The sequence below is a fragment of the Aplidium turbinatum genome, chromosome 13, assembly GCF_918807975.1.
Source record: "Aplidium turbinatum chromosome 13, kaAplTurb1.1, whole genome shotgun sequence".
Taxonomy (NCBI): domain Eukaryota; kingdom Metazoa; phylum Chordata; class Ascidiacea; order Aplousobranchia; family Polyclinidae; genus Aplidium; species Aplidium turbinatum.
The window spans coordinates 9,058,655-9,078,805 of NC_137484.1; the positions used below are offsets into that span (position 1 = coordinate 9,058,655).

The following is a 20,151-nucleotide window of genomic DNA, read 5'->3' on the forward strand; positions in this document are numbered from 1 at the left end:
CTCTGCCTATTCATCTTTTGCGCTCGGCAGACTAAGCCAGCGAATGACAAAATAGGCCACTATCAAAAATCGGATGATGCTCCTTGTCTACATTTCCATGGCCCAGAAACGTAAAAGTTGATAACATTGCCGCGATCAAATACTAAGCATTGTTAGCTGTAGCCTGTAGTAAATCACTGCTCACGACCAAATAGTTTGTTTCATTACAAAAATCTTCAATTTCATTAAAATGAAAGCAATTCCATTTCGCTGTAAACTTGAAATGCACATCAAAGATTTGCCAATTAAATTATTAGGTCTTGTTGTAACTAATATTAAGCGTTTGACATAAAACTATATTTTACAAGAAGTAATATTGACAAAAAAATATTTCCTCTTCATTTAGTTTTATGTGTTAAAAACATGTTTTTAACAGCCTAGCAGCAAGTGGTCAGAAAACTATGCAAAAAATTAGGTTCAGCAATCAGTCTACAAGTAAGCAAACTAGGTGACGCCATCTTAGTCAAGAAATATGCAGTATTGCAGTGGTTCGCAGAGAGTTGCAGAAACGACGATAAAGCGGCAATTCACACCCAAGGAAATAGGTCTATAGGCTCGTCGTAAAATAACCCGGTAACATCCTTTATCTACATTCTACAGCAAACAAGGAAGTCGTCACAGGTGAGTAAAAAGCAAACATCAATTTGTTTGCGACCGGAAGCTTGTGATTAAAGATTCCTTTAACTTAAGATGTAAAGATGAAATTTTGAAAAAGTAATGAATGTCAACGCATTAGGCTTGTAGGTTGCGTTTCTCAAAACTTTATCGTTTCATACTTTCTGAAATAGTTTTTCTTTGATAACACTCTGACCTAACTTTGTAATATTTGGGGCAAAGGTTAAAAAAGAAAAAAATAGGCTAGGCGACTACCAGTGGCGTACCGTACGCAGCGGATGGCTCTTGCATACGGAAGGAAACTCCACGTCGCCAAATTTTTTGTAATTACCCTGTTGAAGTAGGCTGTTTGGCATTCAACCAAGTATTTTTTTTAAGACAAACACTTCGTCATTCTTTTACCTAGTTTTTGTGAAATGTGGAACAACAAACTGGGAAACACTCGATCGACTAGATTGGCAGGAAAAAGGGAAAAGTCTTCGCTCAGCAGTGGGCTACCACAGGCTGAAAGTGATGATGATGAAAATCTTTTAGTTATACTCCATAGCTCTTTGCATTATTAATATTATGTAGTCAAAGATGGAGTCCTAACAGATTTTGGAGTCAGCCTGATGTTTTTAATCCGAATTCACAACCTATAGTTTGAAACACATTTTAGACACCTTTACTAAAAAGTAGAGACCCACTAGTAAATTTTGGAGGGGGGAGGTTCGAGATGGTGGTCACACGGCCCTGTAGGGCAGGCCTTCTTTTTCGTTAGGCAGTATAGGCTATGTTTAGAGAGCGATAGTTTTTGCTTCAAGTATCGTAATAAATTGCATTCGATATTTAAACTTTCACAGAGAGGTTCGATTTATGCTTTAATCTGAAGACATTGCCTGTTAATTGAACTATTACAGTTTTTACTTATCTGTTTTGGCCTACCATAATGCTTTTCATCTAGCCTACATATCAAATAATTCAATCCAAAAGTACAGTGACATACGCAAAGACTGTGAGAGTATATATTTCAGCAACAGATAGTCTCCGCTACTTTACAGTAAACCAGGATTAGACTATAAAGTTGCATTAAGCTACCCTTGGTAAAAAATGTCAAGGTGTATCGAAGTTCCTCTCCCCCAGTAGGCTAAGAAAATCCTGCAAATGCCACTGAACATACCCGCAATATGCCTGGTTTATTGCGTTGAATAGGCTAAGCTAACTACGTCGTGTACGTAAAACATTATATGCGACGTGCCGACGTTGAGTTTTAGGGCAAAGTGGGGCGTGTTGTCACAGGGGCGTGTTGTCACAGCACGATTTCCATGTGATAACCCAAGCGTGTAACCACGAGTTTTCAATGGAAGGCATAGTTTTCAGTTCTCTTTCGTACAAGCAGTGAAGGTTAATAAATTTGTCACCACAACAGAAATTATAAGGAGTGCCATTGAATTTTGGGCAAAATCAGGTTTTATAACTAAACTAAAAAATGGTCTGGCAAACTAAGGTATGATCATAACTGATCAGGAAAGATACCATTCGTTAGCTTTACGCCTGCTCTTTTCATCATACCAAACAGATAAGACATGCAAGTAGAGATGTACACATGGTTGTTGAAGCCACGTGATTTCATACCACGGGGCGTGTTGTCACAGCTGTGACTACACGCCCGGTGGTGTGCAGTTTTAATACTAAGAAACATAAAAAATTATTTATGCTTATACAACGAGGTAATATGCGTATTTGTTAAAATACAACGCTTTTTTAGGAAATAAAAATTAATATTAGATAATGATACACACATATATTCGATAGTGACACATAATTCTCAAGATGACATTTTTATTGTTTTTGACAATGGGCATAAAATTTTTACCAATATGTTGTAAATTAAATTTTTTTGCATTTCGCATATTTTTTTATTTGTTCAGCCTGTATTAAAACCATTTTTTGTTGGTTTCTGTCATATTTTAGTCATAAAGCATGTGCAGAAATTTTTTGACAACACGCCCCGGGGTGGGGCGTGTTGTCACAGCCCATTCACTTGCATTAAACATGCATTTATGTAAAAACGAAATAATCCAGAAAAACTTCAGCTATAGCTAAAAGAAGTCGAATGATACCTCTTTCAATTGCACTATCAAGCATCTCGATACCATTGGTACAGAACGAGATATACGGTATGCTGATTTGTAAAAATTGTGACAACACGCCCCACTTTGCCCTACATCACATTTTTATGTTTTCATACAAAATCTACAGTATTTAAATGAGTGAACTAGTGGCTGCAAACTAAAAAATTATTGTCAACGCAAGCTGAGTATGGTTGGCTAATCTTACACAATCAATTTGACTTAGTCTACTGGTTATTATTAGCAAATAGGCGTTTTTTCAATTCGTTTCGATTAAAAAAAAATTCGAATGGCACCCCCTTGAGAAAAACCTGCGGACGTCACTGGCTATTAAAATGTAGATTTATAAAAGGACCAAGCGATGCAAGAGGCGTCAATAATGCTGAAATAAATTAAATTACAACAACAGTTTGTAGGTCGATGTTATTACATTTTCCTTTTCCGAAGTAGGCTAGTTTCTTTTTAAAGATAGCAGGTGAGTTTTCGCAAAGGGAGTATGTGAATTATGGTGTTTGTGATTCAGGTGGTTGCAAATTTTGGTTCTTTTCGTCCAGGCCTCGTCTGCAGTAGGCTTGGACTGTTCGTAATAAAAATATAGGCTATATTGTTTCTACAATTTGCCTTACGAGCATTGGGAACTCCCGTGCCTAGTAAAACAAGTGTTAACCATAGGCCACAGGATTTGAGGATTGGCCGGGCAGCGAAATTTTTTTTCTCACCAGATTTCTGTCTCATTTAGGTACATATTTTGGTAAAAATTTTATTTCGCAATCTGAAACACCCCTCCCCTTTTATTTATTTCGCAATCTGAATCAACCAATCTCTCAAAACACTTTCGGAAAATCTTACTTTTAGAGTGACTAGAATCAATGAGACAGAAATCTCGTGGAAAAAAAGTTTCGCGGCCGGGCAAACTTCAAAATTATTGGGTTAGTGAAAAAAAAAAGTAACTTGGCCTTAGCCACTTTTTAAAGAAGATAGGCTATAAATTACTATTATCCATACCACGATACCGTAATTAATCTATAATTGATTGATTGATTTTATTTCGTTGTAGGTAAATATAATACAATAAATTCAGCAATAAAAAAGGAATTTCCAGCAATGGGAATCTGCGAAGAGACCATGGGTCTTCGAGTCAAGCAGATACCCCAGATTCTAATAGAAGTTCTAAAATTGCGATAAGAATAATTCAATAACGAAAATTGAGACAAGGTGTTAGAAGATGGTCACAGAGAAATATATTAAGTAGTCTATCGGTAGCATAAAGGTAATACAAAATTAATCGTGCTAATATTTGGCGATGAGTGAATATTTGTGTTGTTTTTTAAAAGAATAAAATGACAATTTACGCAAGCTCGTTGGTAAGGAGTTCCAGACTTTCACTCCGGCATATTTAATGCTGCGCTGGAGTCGGGATGAGGCGTAACGTGGGACAAAATAACAATCATTGGAAGAGTGTCTAGTAAGACGTGCATTATACATGAGTTTGGTTTTTTCAAAGTAGTGTGCGAAAGGCAGAGGCAATACATCCGTATCAAATTTAAACATGAATTTAGCAATTTCGTGTTCGTACAAATCTTTAAGCTTGAGTATGTTAAGTTTCTTATAGAAAGGTGCGACATGATCAGACCACCTGCCACCTGCTACTATTCTGACAGCCTTATTTTGTAAGGTGCTAAGCTTGTTCATTTGTGTCTTGCAGCATGAACCCCAAATCGTTATCCCATATACGATATGAGAATGTACCAGTGCGTAGTATATTGTAATAATGTTTTGTTTGGAAGAATGTATTTGAGTTTCGACAATATCCCTACAGATATAGAAAGTTTCTTGTGGAGCATATTAATATGAGGTTCAAAATTTAGACCATTGTCAAAAATAATGCCAAGGTATTTGGCAAACTTAACTTGTTCGATCTGAACACAATTATAAAGTAGCCTACATTGATATCTTCTGGGTAGCTGCATTTTTTAGGAGGAATTACAATGACATTTGATTTGGAAGGATTGATAACTAATTTATTGGCATTAATCCAGTTCTTAATGTTAAGTAATTCAGACGATATTTCCTTTTCTAAGTAGGTTGGATTAGGAGCGTTAATTACCAGGCAGGTATCGTCTGCGAAAAGTCTTGGAACAGAAGACGTGCAGTTTGGTAAGTCGTTTACGTACAATAAAAACAGTAATGGACCCAGCGTTGAACCCTGAGGTACACCGTGTTGTTGCTAATTCCTATAATGTTGCAATAGGCATTTTTTTGTCGTGTTCAGCAGGCTTAGTATTAGTATTCAGGCCTAGTGTAAGAGTCACAGTAGCCTATGTAATAGTGTGTGACGAGGTGTGTGTGAGAATGTGTGAAATAGTGTGTGACTTCACGAGGTGTTTTGCATTGAAGATGAATATTAGCTAGACTAAAACCAGTAAAAATACATTGCAGCACAAAACGTCTTAGCCCATTCCGTATATTTCAGAGTTTCTTTTTTCAACATGAAGCTCAGTCGGTTAAGCGCCTGAGCTTTTTAAAGAACAAAGATCAAGCGCCGGTGCTGATTCGACTTTCGGGGTGTAGCCTATGCTTGAGCAACGTATTTCAAGGACTGCTCACTATTCAGCGGCACCCAGTGGATGGAATAATTCACACAGACAACACTTCAACAATCAGAAACTTCACTCTGTCAATCTCGGTGACCGGCCCTGCGTCAGTGGTTCCAGCAGTGCCGGTCTTAGGGTATTTCGGGCCATGTGCGGAATATGCTTTGCGGGTCCCAATGACAATAATGATCCAATTAAGTAGCGTAGCTAGGTATTTTGAAAGGGGGGGGGGTGTTTTGACGGTCGGCGGGCGAAGGTGATCGCAGAATGCGACACCCAGCGGTGAAGGGTCTGGGGGGCCTCCCCCAAAAAATTTTGAAAAATCACTTTGAATTTAGGGAATTCTGAGAGCATGTTCAACAAAAATTTGGGTATGATTATTACTGTAAAATGGTGCTGTCCGGTGGCATAGCAAAAGTATAAGATCATGATTTCTTTGGCATTTTTCGAAAATAAAGGTAGCCTATGTCTCTATGTTGAGTCTGGATTCAACCTATTTCGTCCCCTGAAAAATTCGTACCCCGATTTCGTACTCCTAAATCGGAGTAACAAAATCAAATTTCGACCTATTTCGTTCCCTGAAAAGATCGAGAGAAATTTTGAAATGTTTGCGGCAACTCCGATCAGCTACTTAGGCTCTGTTGTTTGTTTTCTCGATCTTTTCAGGGTACGAAATGTTAGGGGACGAAATAGGTTGCACCCGTTCAGTTTCTATGTTTTCTTGTTGCTAATTCCTTTGTTGAATTCGCATGTTGAATTTTTCCATTGGAAATGACAAAATTACTGCATTTTCTGAGTGAATTGCGGGTCCCCTAATTTGCGGGCCCTGTGCGATCGCACGGTTTGCACACCCCAAAGACCGGCACTGGTTCCAGCCTCTACAAATATGGTGCGAAACTACCAGGAATACTGGAATAGCCTTCAACAAGCCTTCCTTGGCCTAGCCAGAGGATAAAGGTTCTCAGAATCAATCAACTTCGTGTTGCTGTCAACACGCAAAGAAACAAACGAGAGGCCAGAACAGTCATGCTGAGTTTTCTCAGCAAAAAAACGTATGTTTGGTGTCATACGATGGGGGTAAAACTTAACAAAAGTGGCGTAATATGACATTTTTACAGTCTCTGAACTCTAACAACATCGTTTCCAACTATGAGCTAATGTCAATACATTCTTCTCCTAAACATTCTTGTGCCGCCACCACTGAAAACCTATTAGGCTCAATTTTTGACAAAATTCATTCTCACACCAAACTGCCAAAGATTTCAAGAAACGCTGTTTAATTTTACAATATCAAAGGTTCGTGTCATTGAAAGTAACCAAAATACGTCACAAAAAATCCACTGAGGTTACGTCAGGCAGATACAGCAGCAAAGAGAGCATAGAAATACAAAAGCTTCTTGAATTAAATAACACTTTTGGTAACGCGAAAGCCACATTTCACAGTGCTTTTCATAAGCCAAAGATAAAAGTGACAAGTCCAACTAAGATGCATAAATTACTTGTAGTATTCAAAGCTTGGTTTCGAAACAGCATGTGGACCTCAAACAGGGCTTCTTACTTTCGACATTCAAGTACAGAATTTCAAATACAAGTTCACAAAATCACAGCACGCACAAACACAAATAATTGCATATTTAAATAGTTTAATAAACCCAGTGAGATTATCACTTCTGATTCACATTGGGAGTTCCTAAACCGGGGGGCAACATTAAGGCACCACTAACTCCTTTATATAACACTCTAGCAGGCCTGAGCATGACGCCATGTTTTGTTGAGCAATTGAAATATCTTCGTCCTTTCACGGAACCGTCGTTGCGGCCTTGAGGGACGCCCAAGTCAAGTCCAACCCACACGCCAGAGGAAAAGTCTGTTTCGCCAATGTATCTAAACAAGTAGATTACTTGTGTTAGCACACTTTGATCTAAGCTTAACAACAGTGGGAGGTAATGTGAAGTAAAAAATAGGCTACCAACTAGTTTGTCAAAAACAAGAACATTTTCACGATTATAGTGAAAACTTGATTAATTGTGTTGCGCATGAATGAGTTTCGAGGGCCGCGCGTGCTTAATTTTTATCTTTCTGCCCTGAAAAAATATGTTTTAATACTGTATTACAACGGTTAAATATCATTGTAAATCAGGCTGTATGACTTTTGCTTCTCTAAACTTTTTTCTGGCTACGTCACTGATTGTAAAGCTTTCACCACACAAGAGTAGCTGGCTACACATACCTTTCTTGATTACAAATATGAAGGGTGGGTTTAGTAATCTATCGTTCCGACAAAGCCGATGTTCGAGCCTTTAATCCAATAAATCGCAATCACACCAAGTCACAAGAATAAGATTAGTGTCAAAGACCAACTAATAGCTGAAGCGGATTAAAATCGAACCCTTAAGATCCGTAGTTTTGAGTGTATGGTGCATTTCTTACTTGATAATGGCATTTTGTTTCGTTCCCGTCAAGTCTACACGCATTCCGGTTCGTAAATATGCCATGGATTTCCTGCAAACAGAATGTAATGTAATCAAGAGCCTTTTAGCCGTCCGCCAGCACCATAAACCATTCCCTCCAAGATGACAGCAGGTACTCAGTGAGAGATAGAATGTAATGGTCGGAACGCCTGGTTTATTATTACTTATTGGCACCAGACAAGAATGTCCATATTTGAATTACTAAACCAAAAACAAAATACACAAAAAATAAATGACCTACACTTTTTACCACAAACAGCAGTGGCGCCAATGTACCTAGAAGACAATTTAGCGCAAAGACTGGCAGATACAGTGGACTACGGTTGGCTCAGCAAAACTTGAAGGATTCTTCTCATTAAAGAATGAGAGCAATGAGTAGATCGCAAAGAACAAAAAATCAAAATGATGGTACGAGGAGCATGTCATTGTAGTGCTCAAAAATTTCGATTTGTACAAAGTGTCAGAGACATTAAAGCTTTATGTAGAGAACTGCAAGATTTATAACAGCGTTGAACAAAGGCATAGAGATTTTCGTAAGAGAGCTTCAAAAGTTGAAACATTCCTTAAACTTGAGATTCACGTGCACTAGCATAACGAGGCATATTGTGTAAAATTCGAAACGAGTCATTATAGGCAATTTTAATCCTGTTGAACGAAGATCGATGGTAATTGTGCTATAGTTGACATGCATAAAAAGAGCATTAAAAGCAAAACAACACTTTTCTTGTTTTTTTGTGAAAATGTATTAGTAAGCCATTGTTATCTGACAAAGAACAGTTGATATGGACACCCAAATAGTTAATGTTTTCAACATAGAGAATCGATTCCTGGCCAGCACAGATTTTAAGAGTGGCAGATAGGTCAAAATGTGTAGGATTGAACAACATCCCAAATGACTTTCTACAATTAAATATAACGTCATGTTGTTCGGCAAATTCCTTGCAGATTTCAACCAATTCACGTAAACTAACAAGACTAGGCAAAAAGCAACACAGGTCATCAGCAAACATAATGTGATTCAAGAATGCATTCCCCAGGTCGAAACCAGGTTTTGAAGTATTCAATTTTTTTGACAAATCATCAACATATATAGCAAAAACGTATGGACTCAAACCCCTCCCTGTCTTACACCGTTTGTAACATGGAAGGGTTGGGAGAAGTGATTGCCCAATTTCACACACATGGTTTGATGACTGTACCAGTGCTGTAACAAACTGTTAATCTAATCAACAAAATAAAGAGCCCAAACCTAGATAATAAACTTATGTTCAAAAATCGTTTCCAAAACTAAACTGTCTTTATCATCTGTTCTATTTAATAGTCTTAAGTATAATGTTAATAGTATTAAGTGCTGTATACGATCATCAATTATCTTTATCACATCGCCGATTGCACCACGTTATGAATTGACCGTATTAGTAATATTTACCTATTTTTTTGAACAGAAAACCAGGATTTATTTACCTTCACGTTCAATGACAAGCTTACACTGAAAAAGGTCACGCAAATGTCAAAAGAACCTTAACATAACTTACAAAACGTTCCGATGGCCGCTATCGGTGTCAGCTTGAGGATAGTTAGGACGCTTGTGAAGGTCTCGATTTTGAACCGTATCTGTTGCATGGATGGATGGGATTTCGTTGCTGTTCGACGGGGGGGTGGTATCACGCTTGGCGCGCTCTTGTGAAAGCGGTCTCTTCGTGTGGCGCAAAGGCACAGGAGAACGATTGCGTACCTCAGTGGCTTCAACAGCAGCTCTTTGACCTAACAACGGTCAAATAACACATTAAAAACAAATTATGAAATCATCTAAGCACTACTTCTGTTATTATTTTTAGCCATATGTTTCAGCAAATAAATCCGTTTCTATATCATTGAAGCTTGGGAGATAAAACTTGCGACTAAACCATCAACAATTAGCACGAATCTCCCCCGTTGATTTTCCTCCCTAAGAGGTAATGGACAGCCACACGAGAACCAACGATACCTTGATCGTTATGACATAAGTGGTTGGAAACAATGATGTCACTATCAAGATGTTAAGTTACCATGGAGACGAATGAGCTTCTCTGGGGAGGAGAACAATCCTCTGGATGGGGGACAAGTGAAGTAAGAGATGCCTTCGACAGATCCATTGTTTCTTCCTGTTCCTTCAGAGTCGATCTCAACACCACAGCACAGACCTTAAGATGTGATTTAGTCAACATTGCGAAGTTTGAACAAAAAACGATTGAAAAAGATGGTTGCTTTTCTGGTGTGGTGCAACGTTGCTACTTGTAATTCCTGACATTTTTTGGGCGATGAAATACTGCAACTAACACAGCAACCTGGTGATCATTTTGTCTCCAATCAAAAAAAAAAACTGCAAAAAGCTACAACGAAGCAGGCTACATTAATTGGTCTAATCTGACTAGAAGTTACCTGAAGCGAAATGAGTTTTCCCAATAAACCTGATTGTCCCCACACCAGTATCTGGGATGCGAACGCGGTCGCCAACCCGAAACTCGCACTTGTTGATGCTGGCTTTATCCGATGTTTCTACAGTGGTTTCTTTTCGTTACATTAGAGTTGCAAATACCATACTGCCAAATTTTTTATACAGCAGGGCTGTTAACTAGAAATGATTAGGAAAGACATTGGTGAAATTTTCCATGAACAATTTATAAACTTAAACAATTTAAAACTACTTAAAGTCATTCATCATAAGTAACTGTGAATGAATTTGATAATTTTCAATAAAATATTTACAGAACATAAGTTTTCGAAAATGCAGTTTTGCAAAAATGGGCATTTTAAAACAATTTTAAGGATACAGTACAGAGTTATTTTTTACCTTTCAAGAATTTATTTTTAGAAGATTTGCGGTTAATTTTTTCCTTCTTTGTAACAGGAGTCACAGTTCTTGCTTCAACAAAGATTCCGTAGTTTTGCCGACAACTTCACAGAAATAAAATGATAACAATTAATTGAAAAGTATTTTGGTATGGCTAGTAGAAAAAGGAGTTGCATCCACCGCACTGATGGGTAGGATGACGCAAAAGCACATCAGTGCACGTCATAGGCGCCGACTTTTCAAAAAACCTTGAAGGGCGAGAAAGGTGATGACGTCATAACCATAACGCTATTTTACTCAATTAAAATAGTCTTTGATTAAGCTTAGTGTCTTGCTTATATTGACACCTAGGTCGCAAACCGAATTTATTAGAACCGCTGCTTGAAACGATTAGTTTTACGCATGCAGTACGCCTGGTCGTAAAAATTTTGATATTGTTAGCTCATAATTGGAACAGTTGGAAAACAAGCCGATTCATTTCCTTTTCATGCGAGTGAATACCAACGATCAAGACAGCGAAGTTATCGAAATAAAACGCAAAAAATCATGATCTCAAGCAGAGTGGAAACCCGCTATCAGTTTTATTAGCTTCGTTTCGCTCGTTTTGTTAATTACTTACCTTCAAAGCGTTAACAACGACGAAGTGTTTTCTCTTCTGTTTTTTATCGAAAGTCTTTATAGTCTTTTATCGAATACCGTATATATTCAAGTATAGGTTGATGTTCGCAAGTGATTTTCACCTCAAAAAGACAGATTCAACTTATACACGGGACAAGCTTGGCAGTTTTCAAAATGAACACATTTTTGCTGCGGCAAAATCATTGCCGACGTACATTACGGAGTGTGTAATGGCGTCGGCCGAACTAAAAGTTTTGAATACGTTTATTTGTGGTGATTCAAACTTAATTTTCAAATTTAATGATATGTTGTCAATTCTAAACTTTATGCACTTGTTGAACAATATGCAAAGCTCACGACACAAAACAGCGGAAAGAGCTGTTTTAAGAGATCAGTATTTTTAATTTTTGTGTGTAGGATATAATCGTTCTTATTACGTAACATTCCATGATCATTGAAGTTGATGTAAAACCTTAGCGGCCGCATAAAACAATGATGACAGGTTGGCTAGGTGATAATAGCGGTAAGAGACGTCGTTAATGCAAGCAATATCTGCGACCAATACCATTAAACACCTTTTCTTTTATCGGTTTTCGATTTTATTCTCACACATTGCGAACAAAACAATGCGTTCTGTTGAATCATAATTGATCTCACAGCGGGGAAGACCTCGTTGAAAATAGCGCGTCTAATTTAGCTGGTTTAGTTAATATTGCCATGAATAGTTGCGTGCCTATTCCAGCAGCGTAAGTTACTCTACCATCTACTTTGAAATTTCCATACCGTATGAGAAAGCCATGCGATCAACTGCTGTTTTGCGGGCAAGAGCAACGTAGGCTATTTTACGCTTTCGGCATTCTTTAAGTCCGTTTAACTTTAAATGATCAAAATCTCTTTCGCGAAGTGTTTTATCTTTGAAACACCACTTGTAATAAACCATTTTTGTTGCCCCTCAGCCATAGATTTACGGGGGGCGCCGCCCCCCGGCCCCCCCGGAAGTCGGCGCGTATGGTGCACGTTACATAGTCAAAACAAAACACACGCAGTGTTATGAAATTGCAGGGTATAGGGTGAGATTGCAGATGAAGACTTCAACAAAGCGCCGAAGAGTCGGACTTGGCAGAATGATGAGGAACAATTGTAACTGTTTTAACAATTTTAACTGTTTTGACAATTGACAACTGTTTTGTCAAAGCATTGAGCGATACACTCGTTACAAAACCAAATTAAAAATGATGTATACTTCGTTATATAGTGCTGTATATTAATAGTAAGAAAAAGACAACAAACTTGAAAAAAAAATCGTTTCCAATATTCCCACTGTTGTTTCCATCAGGAGCGTCTAGTTCTATGCCTGCCCATTCCTCGTGACTTGATGGAAGGCTTCCAAGGTATCTTAAGGTCCCTGCATTTGGTAATAATAATAATCATGCTTTTATTTGCGCCCATTGCGATAACATAATAGTACACTACGATCACAGATGCGATACAACAGGAAGCAGCGAAGTGACATATTAGCAGGAGCTCTATCCACTTTAGAATTCGGGGGGGGGGGTGAATTTGGACAGTGGGTTAAAATCGTCATAGTCATTTCAACTTTTGGGGGGCCACGCCTCCCAGGCTCCCCATTGTAGCATAAGCTTCATTGATCTTTAACGCGTATAGGGTTTCCAAATGGTTTCACAAAGAATGTTTCGGAAATTGCATTTTTGGGTAAGTATTTAACTAAGTTAAAACTCCACAGTGTAAACGCCTGTCTCGTAGTTCAGGGTTACCAAATCAAAAAAGTGATAACAGCCGAAATACATTTTTTTCAAAATTCGATCAATAAAATATCACAAAATTTTTCCAAAGCCAAATGAGTGGGGGGGGGGGGGGTGATTTTGCATTGCTCACCTCCCCACTTCAATGAGTGGGGGGTGATCACCCCCTCACCTTCCCTTGGATATAGCCCATGCATATTAGTCTTCGAGTTAGCTGCTCCCCTTGTTTTGGCTTGCCATTAGGTGTCAAATAAGCGGTGTCAAACCCAAGTCCTTTCGAACGTCGCGCAGATGTTCTCACCACTCGGCTACGCAGCCAACTAAGTAAGTTAAAGTCATCTGACTTTCATGTTTTCAACAAAGCCTTGTCAACTAAATCACTTTCTTGAATCAGAAACATTCAAAACTAAGTAACACTACACGGCTTAGTCTTAATTTAATTCATATTGGAACAAAAACTTTCGATCCTTTGCTTTATTTTGCATATTTTGTAGCCTGTGAGTTTGTCAATGGACACTTAAAGTTGAAGTAACGCAATGTTCTCTAGAAACTATATTTTTTTAACCGCTAGTTTGGTGCAGTATCTCAGCAGTTCAATGTAAATCACCGCCTGGCAAAAACTCTACAGTATGTACATTGTACAACGCAGAATGAAATCAGTCAAAAAGTGCATTGATTTTTCCAGGAGTTTAGTAATATACCTTTTAGTACAACAGCAAAAAACATGCTCTAAAATGGTGAGTGTAATGTAGGCACCAAGATGGTGGCGAAATACCGAAAGGGTCAACAAAGTCAGCTGTCAATGAAGTGGTGCAAGGCGTTGGATAAGCAACAACAAAAACGAAAGAAAAATCACAAAAATTGCAATAATGAAACAAAATCTACCAACCAATCATGACAACAACTTTATTGAGTTCATTTTCCGCTGGTTTGCGAACAGCAAAAGTGACCCGAGATCCTATCAGCAGTTGTGTAGAATATCGTTTGAGCTGTTTCTTGTCTATTGAGATATGGCTGTCGCCGCTAAATCTTGAGCTGTAAGTTAAAGTTTTCATGAATAAAACTAAGTGCACTTCGCTATATGGCAAAAATGTCAACAAGGTTCTTCGAACATAAGCTCAGCAAGCTATTTACATTCTAAAAAGACCACGCAAAATTCAAGCCAGTTTCAGAGAACAGCTTCTGATACCCTCATCCCTGATGCAAAACATATATATTCAATTTTTCGCAATCCACTTTTCATTGTTATTGTTGAGTACAAGAATATGCTGGCTGGTGAAGATATGCAGAAAAGTTAAAAAGCCTGATATTTCCAATAGCATATTATAGCATCATATCAGAACACAACCAGACCACATGCTTTTGGTGGGAATGGAACCAACAATTTTCAAAACACCAGTCAAACAATATTAACTAATCGCAACGCAAAAAAAGATGTGCATTCTAAAATATAAATTTTGACGAAAGGAATCTCAGCTATGAATTTAGTATTATACATATAAAAACACCCATTATTAAAAATCTCTGAAAAAAAAAGTAAAACAAAACTCTTTTATTCTAAAAATTAGTTTTTCGTACGGTTAGTTATTAACATGATTTAAATGGTAAATTTCATACAGCATTTCTCTTATATGGTTGGCCTTGTTGAAGTCAATAGCACTGGAGAGGATATTTGGAATGCATTGTTCAGCAGTTCGACCTAAATCATCTTTTGCGTTGTATGAAGCTCCTTGCTGAACAAGAAATTTAATTGATAGAAAAAAAACTTAGTTTGAAAACATATTCATTAAGGTGTCGAAACAGCCATTGTGATTAATCTGCCTGCCTTTGTTTTTTAATGTCTGGTGAATGAATAACGCGCTTTCCAGTAGCGGATGTTAGCGCGAGACTAAATTCTAACACTGTAAAGATGCAATGTTGAACCACTGAATATCGCATGATATTAGCGTTGTATAGCAACAAATATAAGACATTCTAGCGTGTTCAAGGCATGATTTCGATTTCTAGTAGATAAATATCTGAAGACTAAGAATATTCTCATTCTCTGTGAGTATGAGAATGTAAACAGTATATTGAGCAGCTCGAATGTTTTACATATAGCTAATAAAAGCGTCTGCTTAACGATGCTACCCATGAAGCACTTTTTAAAACAAAGTGAAAAAGAAAACTCGAAATAAAGCAATAAAATAAAACAAGAATAAGCAAAGGAGCAGATTAAACGTGGCGTCACGCGAGAGGAAAACGGATTAATGTTAGTGTTACCCGCTAAATGTGCAATTAATATTTTGCAACTCGCGTTACCGTACGTACTTAATTTGGCGACTCCCAGTCTTTTTCGTCGCAATATTACTTCACGGAGTGTTAGAGAGTCTTCGGCCCTCAGCGCAACCAGTTTTGTTTTTTAGTTTTTGCTTTATTTTGTCTTTTTGACTGTTTCGGAAAAGTCAATATTGGACAATTGTGATCTGATGTGATCGCATTATCACTGAATTATTTCTGTCAGACTGCAATTGTCATTGGAAACAAAGTTCCTCGGTTTCTTCACACGCTGTAATATCGCCGTCCAGACAAAGGCGAAGAGCACGAAGCGAAATTAAATGGGCCATGAAAAGCTACGGTATTGTAGCGTTGCGCATTTAACAGGTAAAAGGTTCGTTGTAAAGCAACGTCGACTTAATGTAGAGGTTTTGCTTAACAGAACAAAATCACCACGCTTTAACGTCTTCAATCGAAAAAGATCATGCAACCAATGAAATAAATGATTTTACCTCAAGCAAAACCTCAACGCTTTTACAGCTGAGCGCATACGCGGCAATGTGGAGAGACGTTCCAAAATGGAAACTTTCACACAAGCTGTCAACTTCCACGGCAGGAGGTTTTCCATCACATGTCTTCAAAAACAACAAACAAGCGGAGGAAAGATCGAAGTAGGCGGCAATATGAAGAGCATTCATGTTGCTGTATGAACAACGCTGTTGAGGGTCTGCACCACCTTCTAGTAGCCGCCTTACAACACCTAGAGCGCGTCTTTCTGCCACAAAAATAATACCAAATTTAGATCAGAGTGCAGTGACCAGTGAGTACACTTAAAACTGAATAAGGTTGTGATGGTGGTTTGTAATTAATTGTTGCATTTTGCTTGAACATGAAAAAAATCCCCATACTATTTTTTTGATCAAATCAGATACAGGTTAATCTTGTGCACAAAACGTGAACGAAAAAACAACAAAATTATTTAACTTGTCCTGGAATCCATAATATTCTAAAAAAGATAAATAATTGTATATGTTAAAGATTTCGAGTACAGGCTACAATACATATGGTCTAACTCAGGGGTTCCCAACCTGTGGTACGCGAAGGTTTTTCAGGTGGTACGCGGGTAGCTTCCATTTTTTTTCTCACAAAAACGTGGATTAACAACTTTATATTTCGTTTATCTGATTTTGTTTACAAAGAAAATTTCCCGAAACCTACATTCGTATTGTTATGTAACTATTCTTGTTTTTTCGTATCATTACGATCTCTTCAAAATACAGATCATGTCAATTGTCAACAAGGAGCACAGTTGCTTTGAAAAGTGGTAGGCCTATAACGCTGCGGGACAGTGGACGCTAATTATGTCAAATGATTGCTCTTGATACTAGATATCATCTACTGTTTTATAGCTTAAGCTACAAATAGCGTTGAACAATACTAGTTGTAAGCAAAAAATAGATCGGAATAAAAGGTTCAATAACAGTTACAAGGAATGTTCTCCAATAAACTTCTGGCTCAGTATGGCCTCTTCATATTCAACGCTAGCTTCCCATGCTGTTCCACAGCTACTGATTTTCCCTTCCACGTGGGAATGCGAGCAGGGATTTTCAGTCATGATCAACATCAAGTCAAAAAATCGAAACCGACTAGATGCGTCCGGAACCGACTTTCGATGCGCTGTTAGCAAATTTACACCGGGTATCGACCAATGGGTGGACAGTAAACAAAAACAAAAATTTCATTAAATTTAGTTGTGGTACTTTAGTGTTATTTTAGTACGCCAATATTATTCTCCTGAATACAATATGATTCGATCAAATTAGTTGTTCTGCAAGAAGTGGTACGCTTGGCAGTACAGAGCGTCCAAGTGGTACGAGATCGTAGAAAGGTTGGGAATCCCTGGCTAACTGAACTACTTATTCTTAAATGCAATCCAGTAGGGCAATTTTGGGCTTGCACTGCTATACGCACTACGCAGTTAATATAATCTGAAGTACAGGCAAAAATACAAATGTATAATGCAAGAATATGCAAGAACACCTGACGTGAAATAGTTCATTGCAGAAGCAATAGCAGCAAAATACCTGCCAGAGCTGCAGCACGAATGGCATAATGTAACATTGTCATTCCTGTGGTGGCATCAATATCATTGATTCCAATATGTCTGCGACGCATCTAGGCAATAAACATATGACAAGAAATAATAAGCAGCCATAGATGATGCAAAACACAGCAATACACACATACAGCATAAGTTATTATTACGCCTTGAACTATATAATATATCGCAACAGAATATGCTAGCCTGTTAGACAGGCATTTCATGAATGAAAGACAACTTATGAAAACACAAACATACACTAAAATTTCTTGATGCATATAATAACATGCAGCTCATTTGTTATAAATGGTTGATAAATTTAAATGCAAATGGCTATTTTATAAATAAAAAATTAATAAAAAAAAAAAATATATATTCAAAAAAAGTGGTTGAACAGCAAAATAAATATAAGTAATTTACAGTAATAAAAGTTTCAAAATATATGACAGTTAAAGTCCAGTGACCAATATGATGCTTTTAACTTGTAATACGAACTAAGTTTAAATATGACAAAGTATCCTAACACAGTTCTATCAAAACCATGACGATCGAAACCAATTAACTACAAAAGTCGATTTAAATTCAAGTATATATACCTCATCAACCAACAAGCTGAAGTTATTGCAAACTGGCACAATGAATTGTCTCATTAACGCAAACAACTGAGGGATTGTTGTTGATTCATCGCTAAGTATGCGCTTTCCTTCTCCAATGCTTGGGTCTAAAAATATTATTTCATTCTCTTTTTCTTTCTGAAACAAACAAATCATAGAAAATTAGATTAGTGATTTGTGAGCATACGTATGTGATTGTGAACTTGTGAAGCAGGTCCAATTCATAACCAGCTACTAATACCTACGAAGAAAACATGCAATATTAGGTGCTAAATCATTAAGAAAACAAGATCAAGCGATACAAAACCATGTAACGTACTAACGTAGCCTATTAAAAATGCATAAAGTTATTCCATAATACAGAAAAAATTTGATATCAGGAAAAGATTTATGCACAAAAAACTTTTTTTTCATGTACTGTGGGCCTACATCAGTATATCCAAATAAATTTCCTGTTTTTCTCTTTAGCAATGACAAAACCTTTGTGGTCTTACAGGTTTTAGTCACAAATGCCAAAGGTAACAATCTTTTAAAAACAACATAAAAAAATAAAAAGTAACCAAATAGATAATGCAGCTTACAAGACGTTAGACTTTAAAGTAACATTAAAAATAAGCGTGACACTGCAGTTGTATGGTTTGCCAATCCTATTTGAAATCAAGAGATTTTAAAAGCCCAGAATCACCTTCTAATGAAACACAGTTCACTAATGAAACGCTGTGGTATGAACTTGGCAGTTTTCCACTATTCCCAAGTGACCAGTTTAAAATCACTGATGGTATTAAAATATGCTAACAGTTTCATACTCACAAAGTCATCTGGAATTGGCAGTGCTGCAGTTGGATGAATGTAGATGCTAGGTTCCTCAACAACTATCTCTGGAGAGACATATTTTTCAATTAAGTGTGGCTGTAAAGTTACAGATTTGCTGCTTTTTTTAACAGTGTGACGTCTTCCACGCTCTTCCATATCATCATAGCATTGGATGAAGTATAAGGATAAGTTGCAACGGAAAAATTCTTCAAAACAATAATTTATTTAAATGAATAAAATAAATAAAAAAAGCCTATGGCTATGCTGTTGACTAAACACAAAAAGTTCTAAATGACTAAAGAAAGATTGCTGTTAAAATCTTATCATACATAGAGTACTGCATTGGTTAAAATCTAAAAGTGGTTAAATAAACCTTAGACACCAGTTTGTTAAGAAAACATATTTAATTAAAACACCATTCACTAATTTTTTGTAACTTGCAAATATGTTGCAGAAAAGCTCCACACCATTTGTCAAGATTAATTAACAAAGCAAAGTCAAATCTATAAATGTTTAATTAGTGTTTGTAAACATTACTAGGTGTATGCGTTTTCTTCTACTTCTCTCTCATGCAAAACAAACAAAAAATAAAAAAAGTACAATTGCGGGCAGCTTGAAAGTTACAAACCCTAAAACTTTGTCTTGTATGCAGAAAAACTGCAGGAAAAACAGAAGTTTTGAATAGAAGTAGCCTAGAAATACATGTAGTTCATAGCATCATAACTATAGTCTGGTCACATTTCTAAAAGCACTGTTCAGTTTGGTTTATTTCAGTTTATTTATTTTTTTGCTGGCGAGTAAGCAACAATAATAATTCGCACAGCAAGGATAGCAGTGAAAGACCAGTGGCGGACGTGGCATACCGTACTGCATAATGAGGCGCCCGCTCATACACAGTCGTTGTTAGGATGACACCTCTGAGCACGATGGTGGCGAGAAGTGATCAGGACATGGTGGCCATCAAAGTTACATTTATTCTAAATCCAGGTATGGGAATAAAGGTGTAACACAGCAAGCATAACGAAATCCAAAAACTAGAACATTAAACAGAAAATGCCATAATTAAAAGTTAACCTCCCCGAAACCAAAAACTAATAATCCTAACAACGCTATGCTGCACTACATTAGGCCTACTAAAATGAGAATAATAGGAAAGAGTCACATATCATGGTTGCGGCCACTTAAAAGTGACTGCAACCTAGTTTTGATTGGAAGTGCACTACGGTACTGAAAGCATTGCAATCACATAATGTTACAAAACCACAAAACTACGTATGTATGAGGTGATTGGCGGAAGTCAACTAAGTATCCTTAAAAATCCAG

General features: G+C 37.3%; 1 protein-coding gene across 1 annotated transcript; it reads right to left on the bottom strand.

The window, feature by feature from the left end:
* Positions 1 to 6,625: 6,625 nt before the first annotated feature.
* On the bottom strand, positions 6,626 to 19,112 carry LOC145782227 (CAP-Gly domain-containing linker protein 4-like). The gene is made up of 13 exons (XM_082594003.1): positions 18,826 to 19,112; positions 17,998 to 18,153; positions 17,385 to 17,475; positions 15,813 to 16,075; positions 14,662 to 14,777; positions 13,934 to 14,079; positions 12,572 to 12,686; positions 10,664 to 10,767; positions 10,252 to 10,368; positions 9,879 to 10,013; positions 9,366 to 9,594; positions 7,790 to 7,861; positions 6,626 to 7,243 (listed from the first exon to the last, which is right to left on the bottom strand). Exons 1-13 carry the CDS (start codon positions 18,982 to 18,984, stop codon positions 7,024 to 7,026), a joined length of 1,923 nt encoding a protein of 640 aa, XP_082450129.1. The 5' UTR covers positions 18,985 to 19,112; the 3' UTR covers positions 6,626 to 7,023.
* Positions 19,113 to 20,151: the final 1,039 nt, after the last annotated feature.

Bases quoted from the DNA above. Each gene is read 5' to 3' on its own strand.
- LOC145782227 (XM_082594003.1), bottom strand. From the start codon at position 18,984: ATGGAAGAGCGTGGAAGACGTCACACTGTTAAAAAAAGCAGCAAATCT. The intron at 10,014-10,251 runs GTAACTTCTAGT...TCACATCTTAAG, and splicing joins GAAAACTCATTTCGCTTCAG to GTCTGTGCTGTGGTGTTGAG. The intron at 7,244-7,789 runs GTAAGAAATGCA...CTACTTGTTTAG, and splicing joins AAACAAAATGCCATTATCAA to ATACATTGGCGAAACAGACT.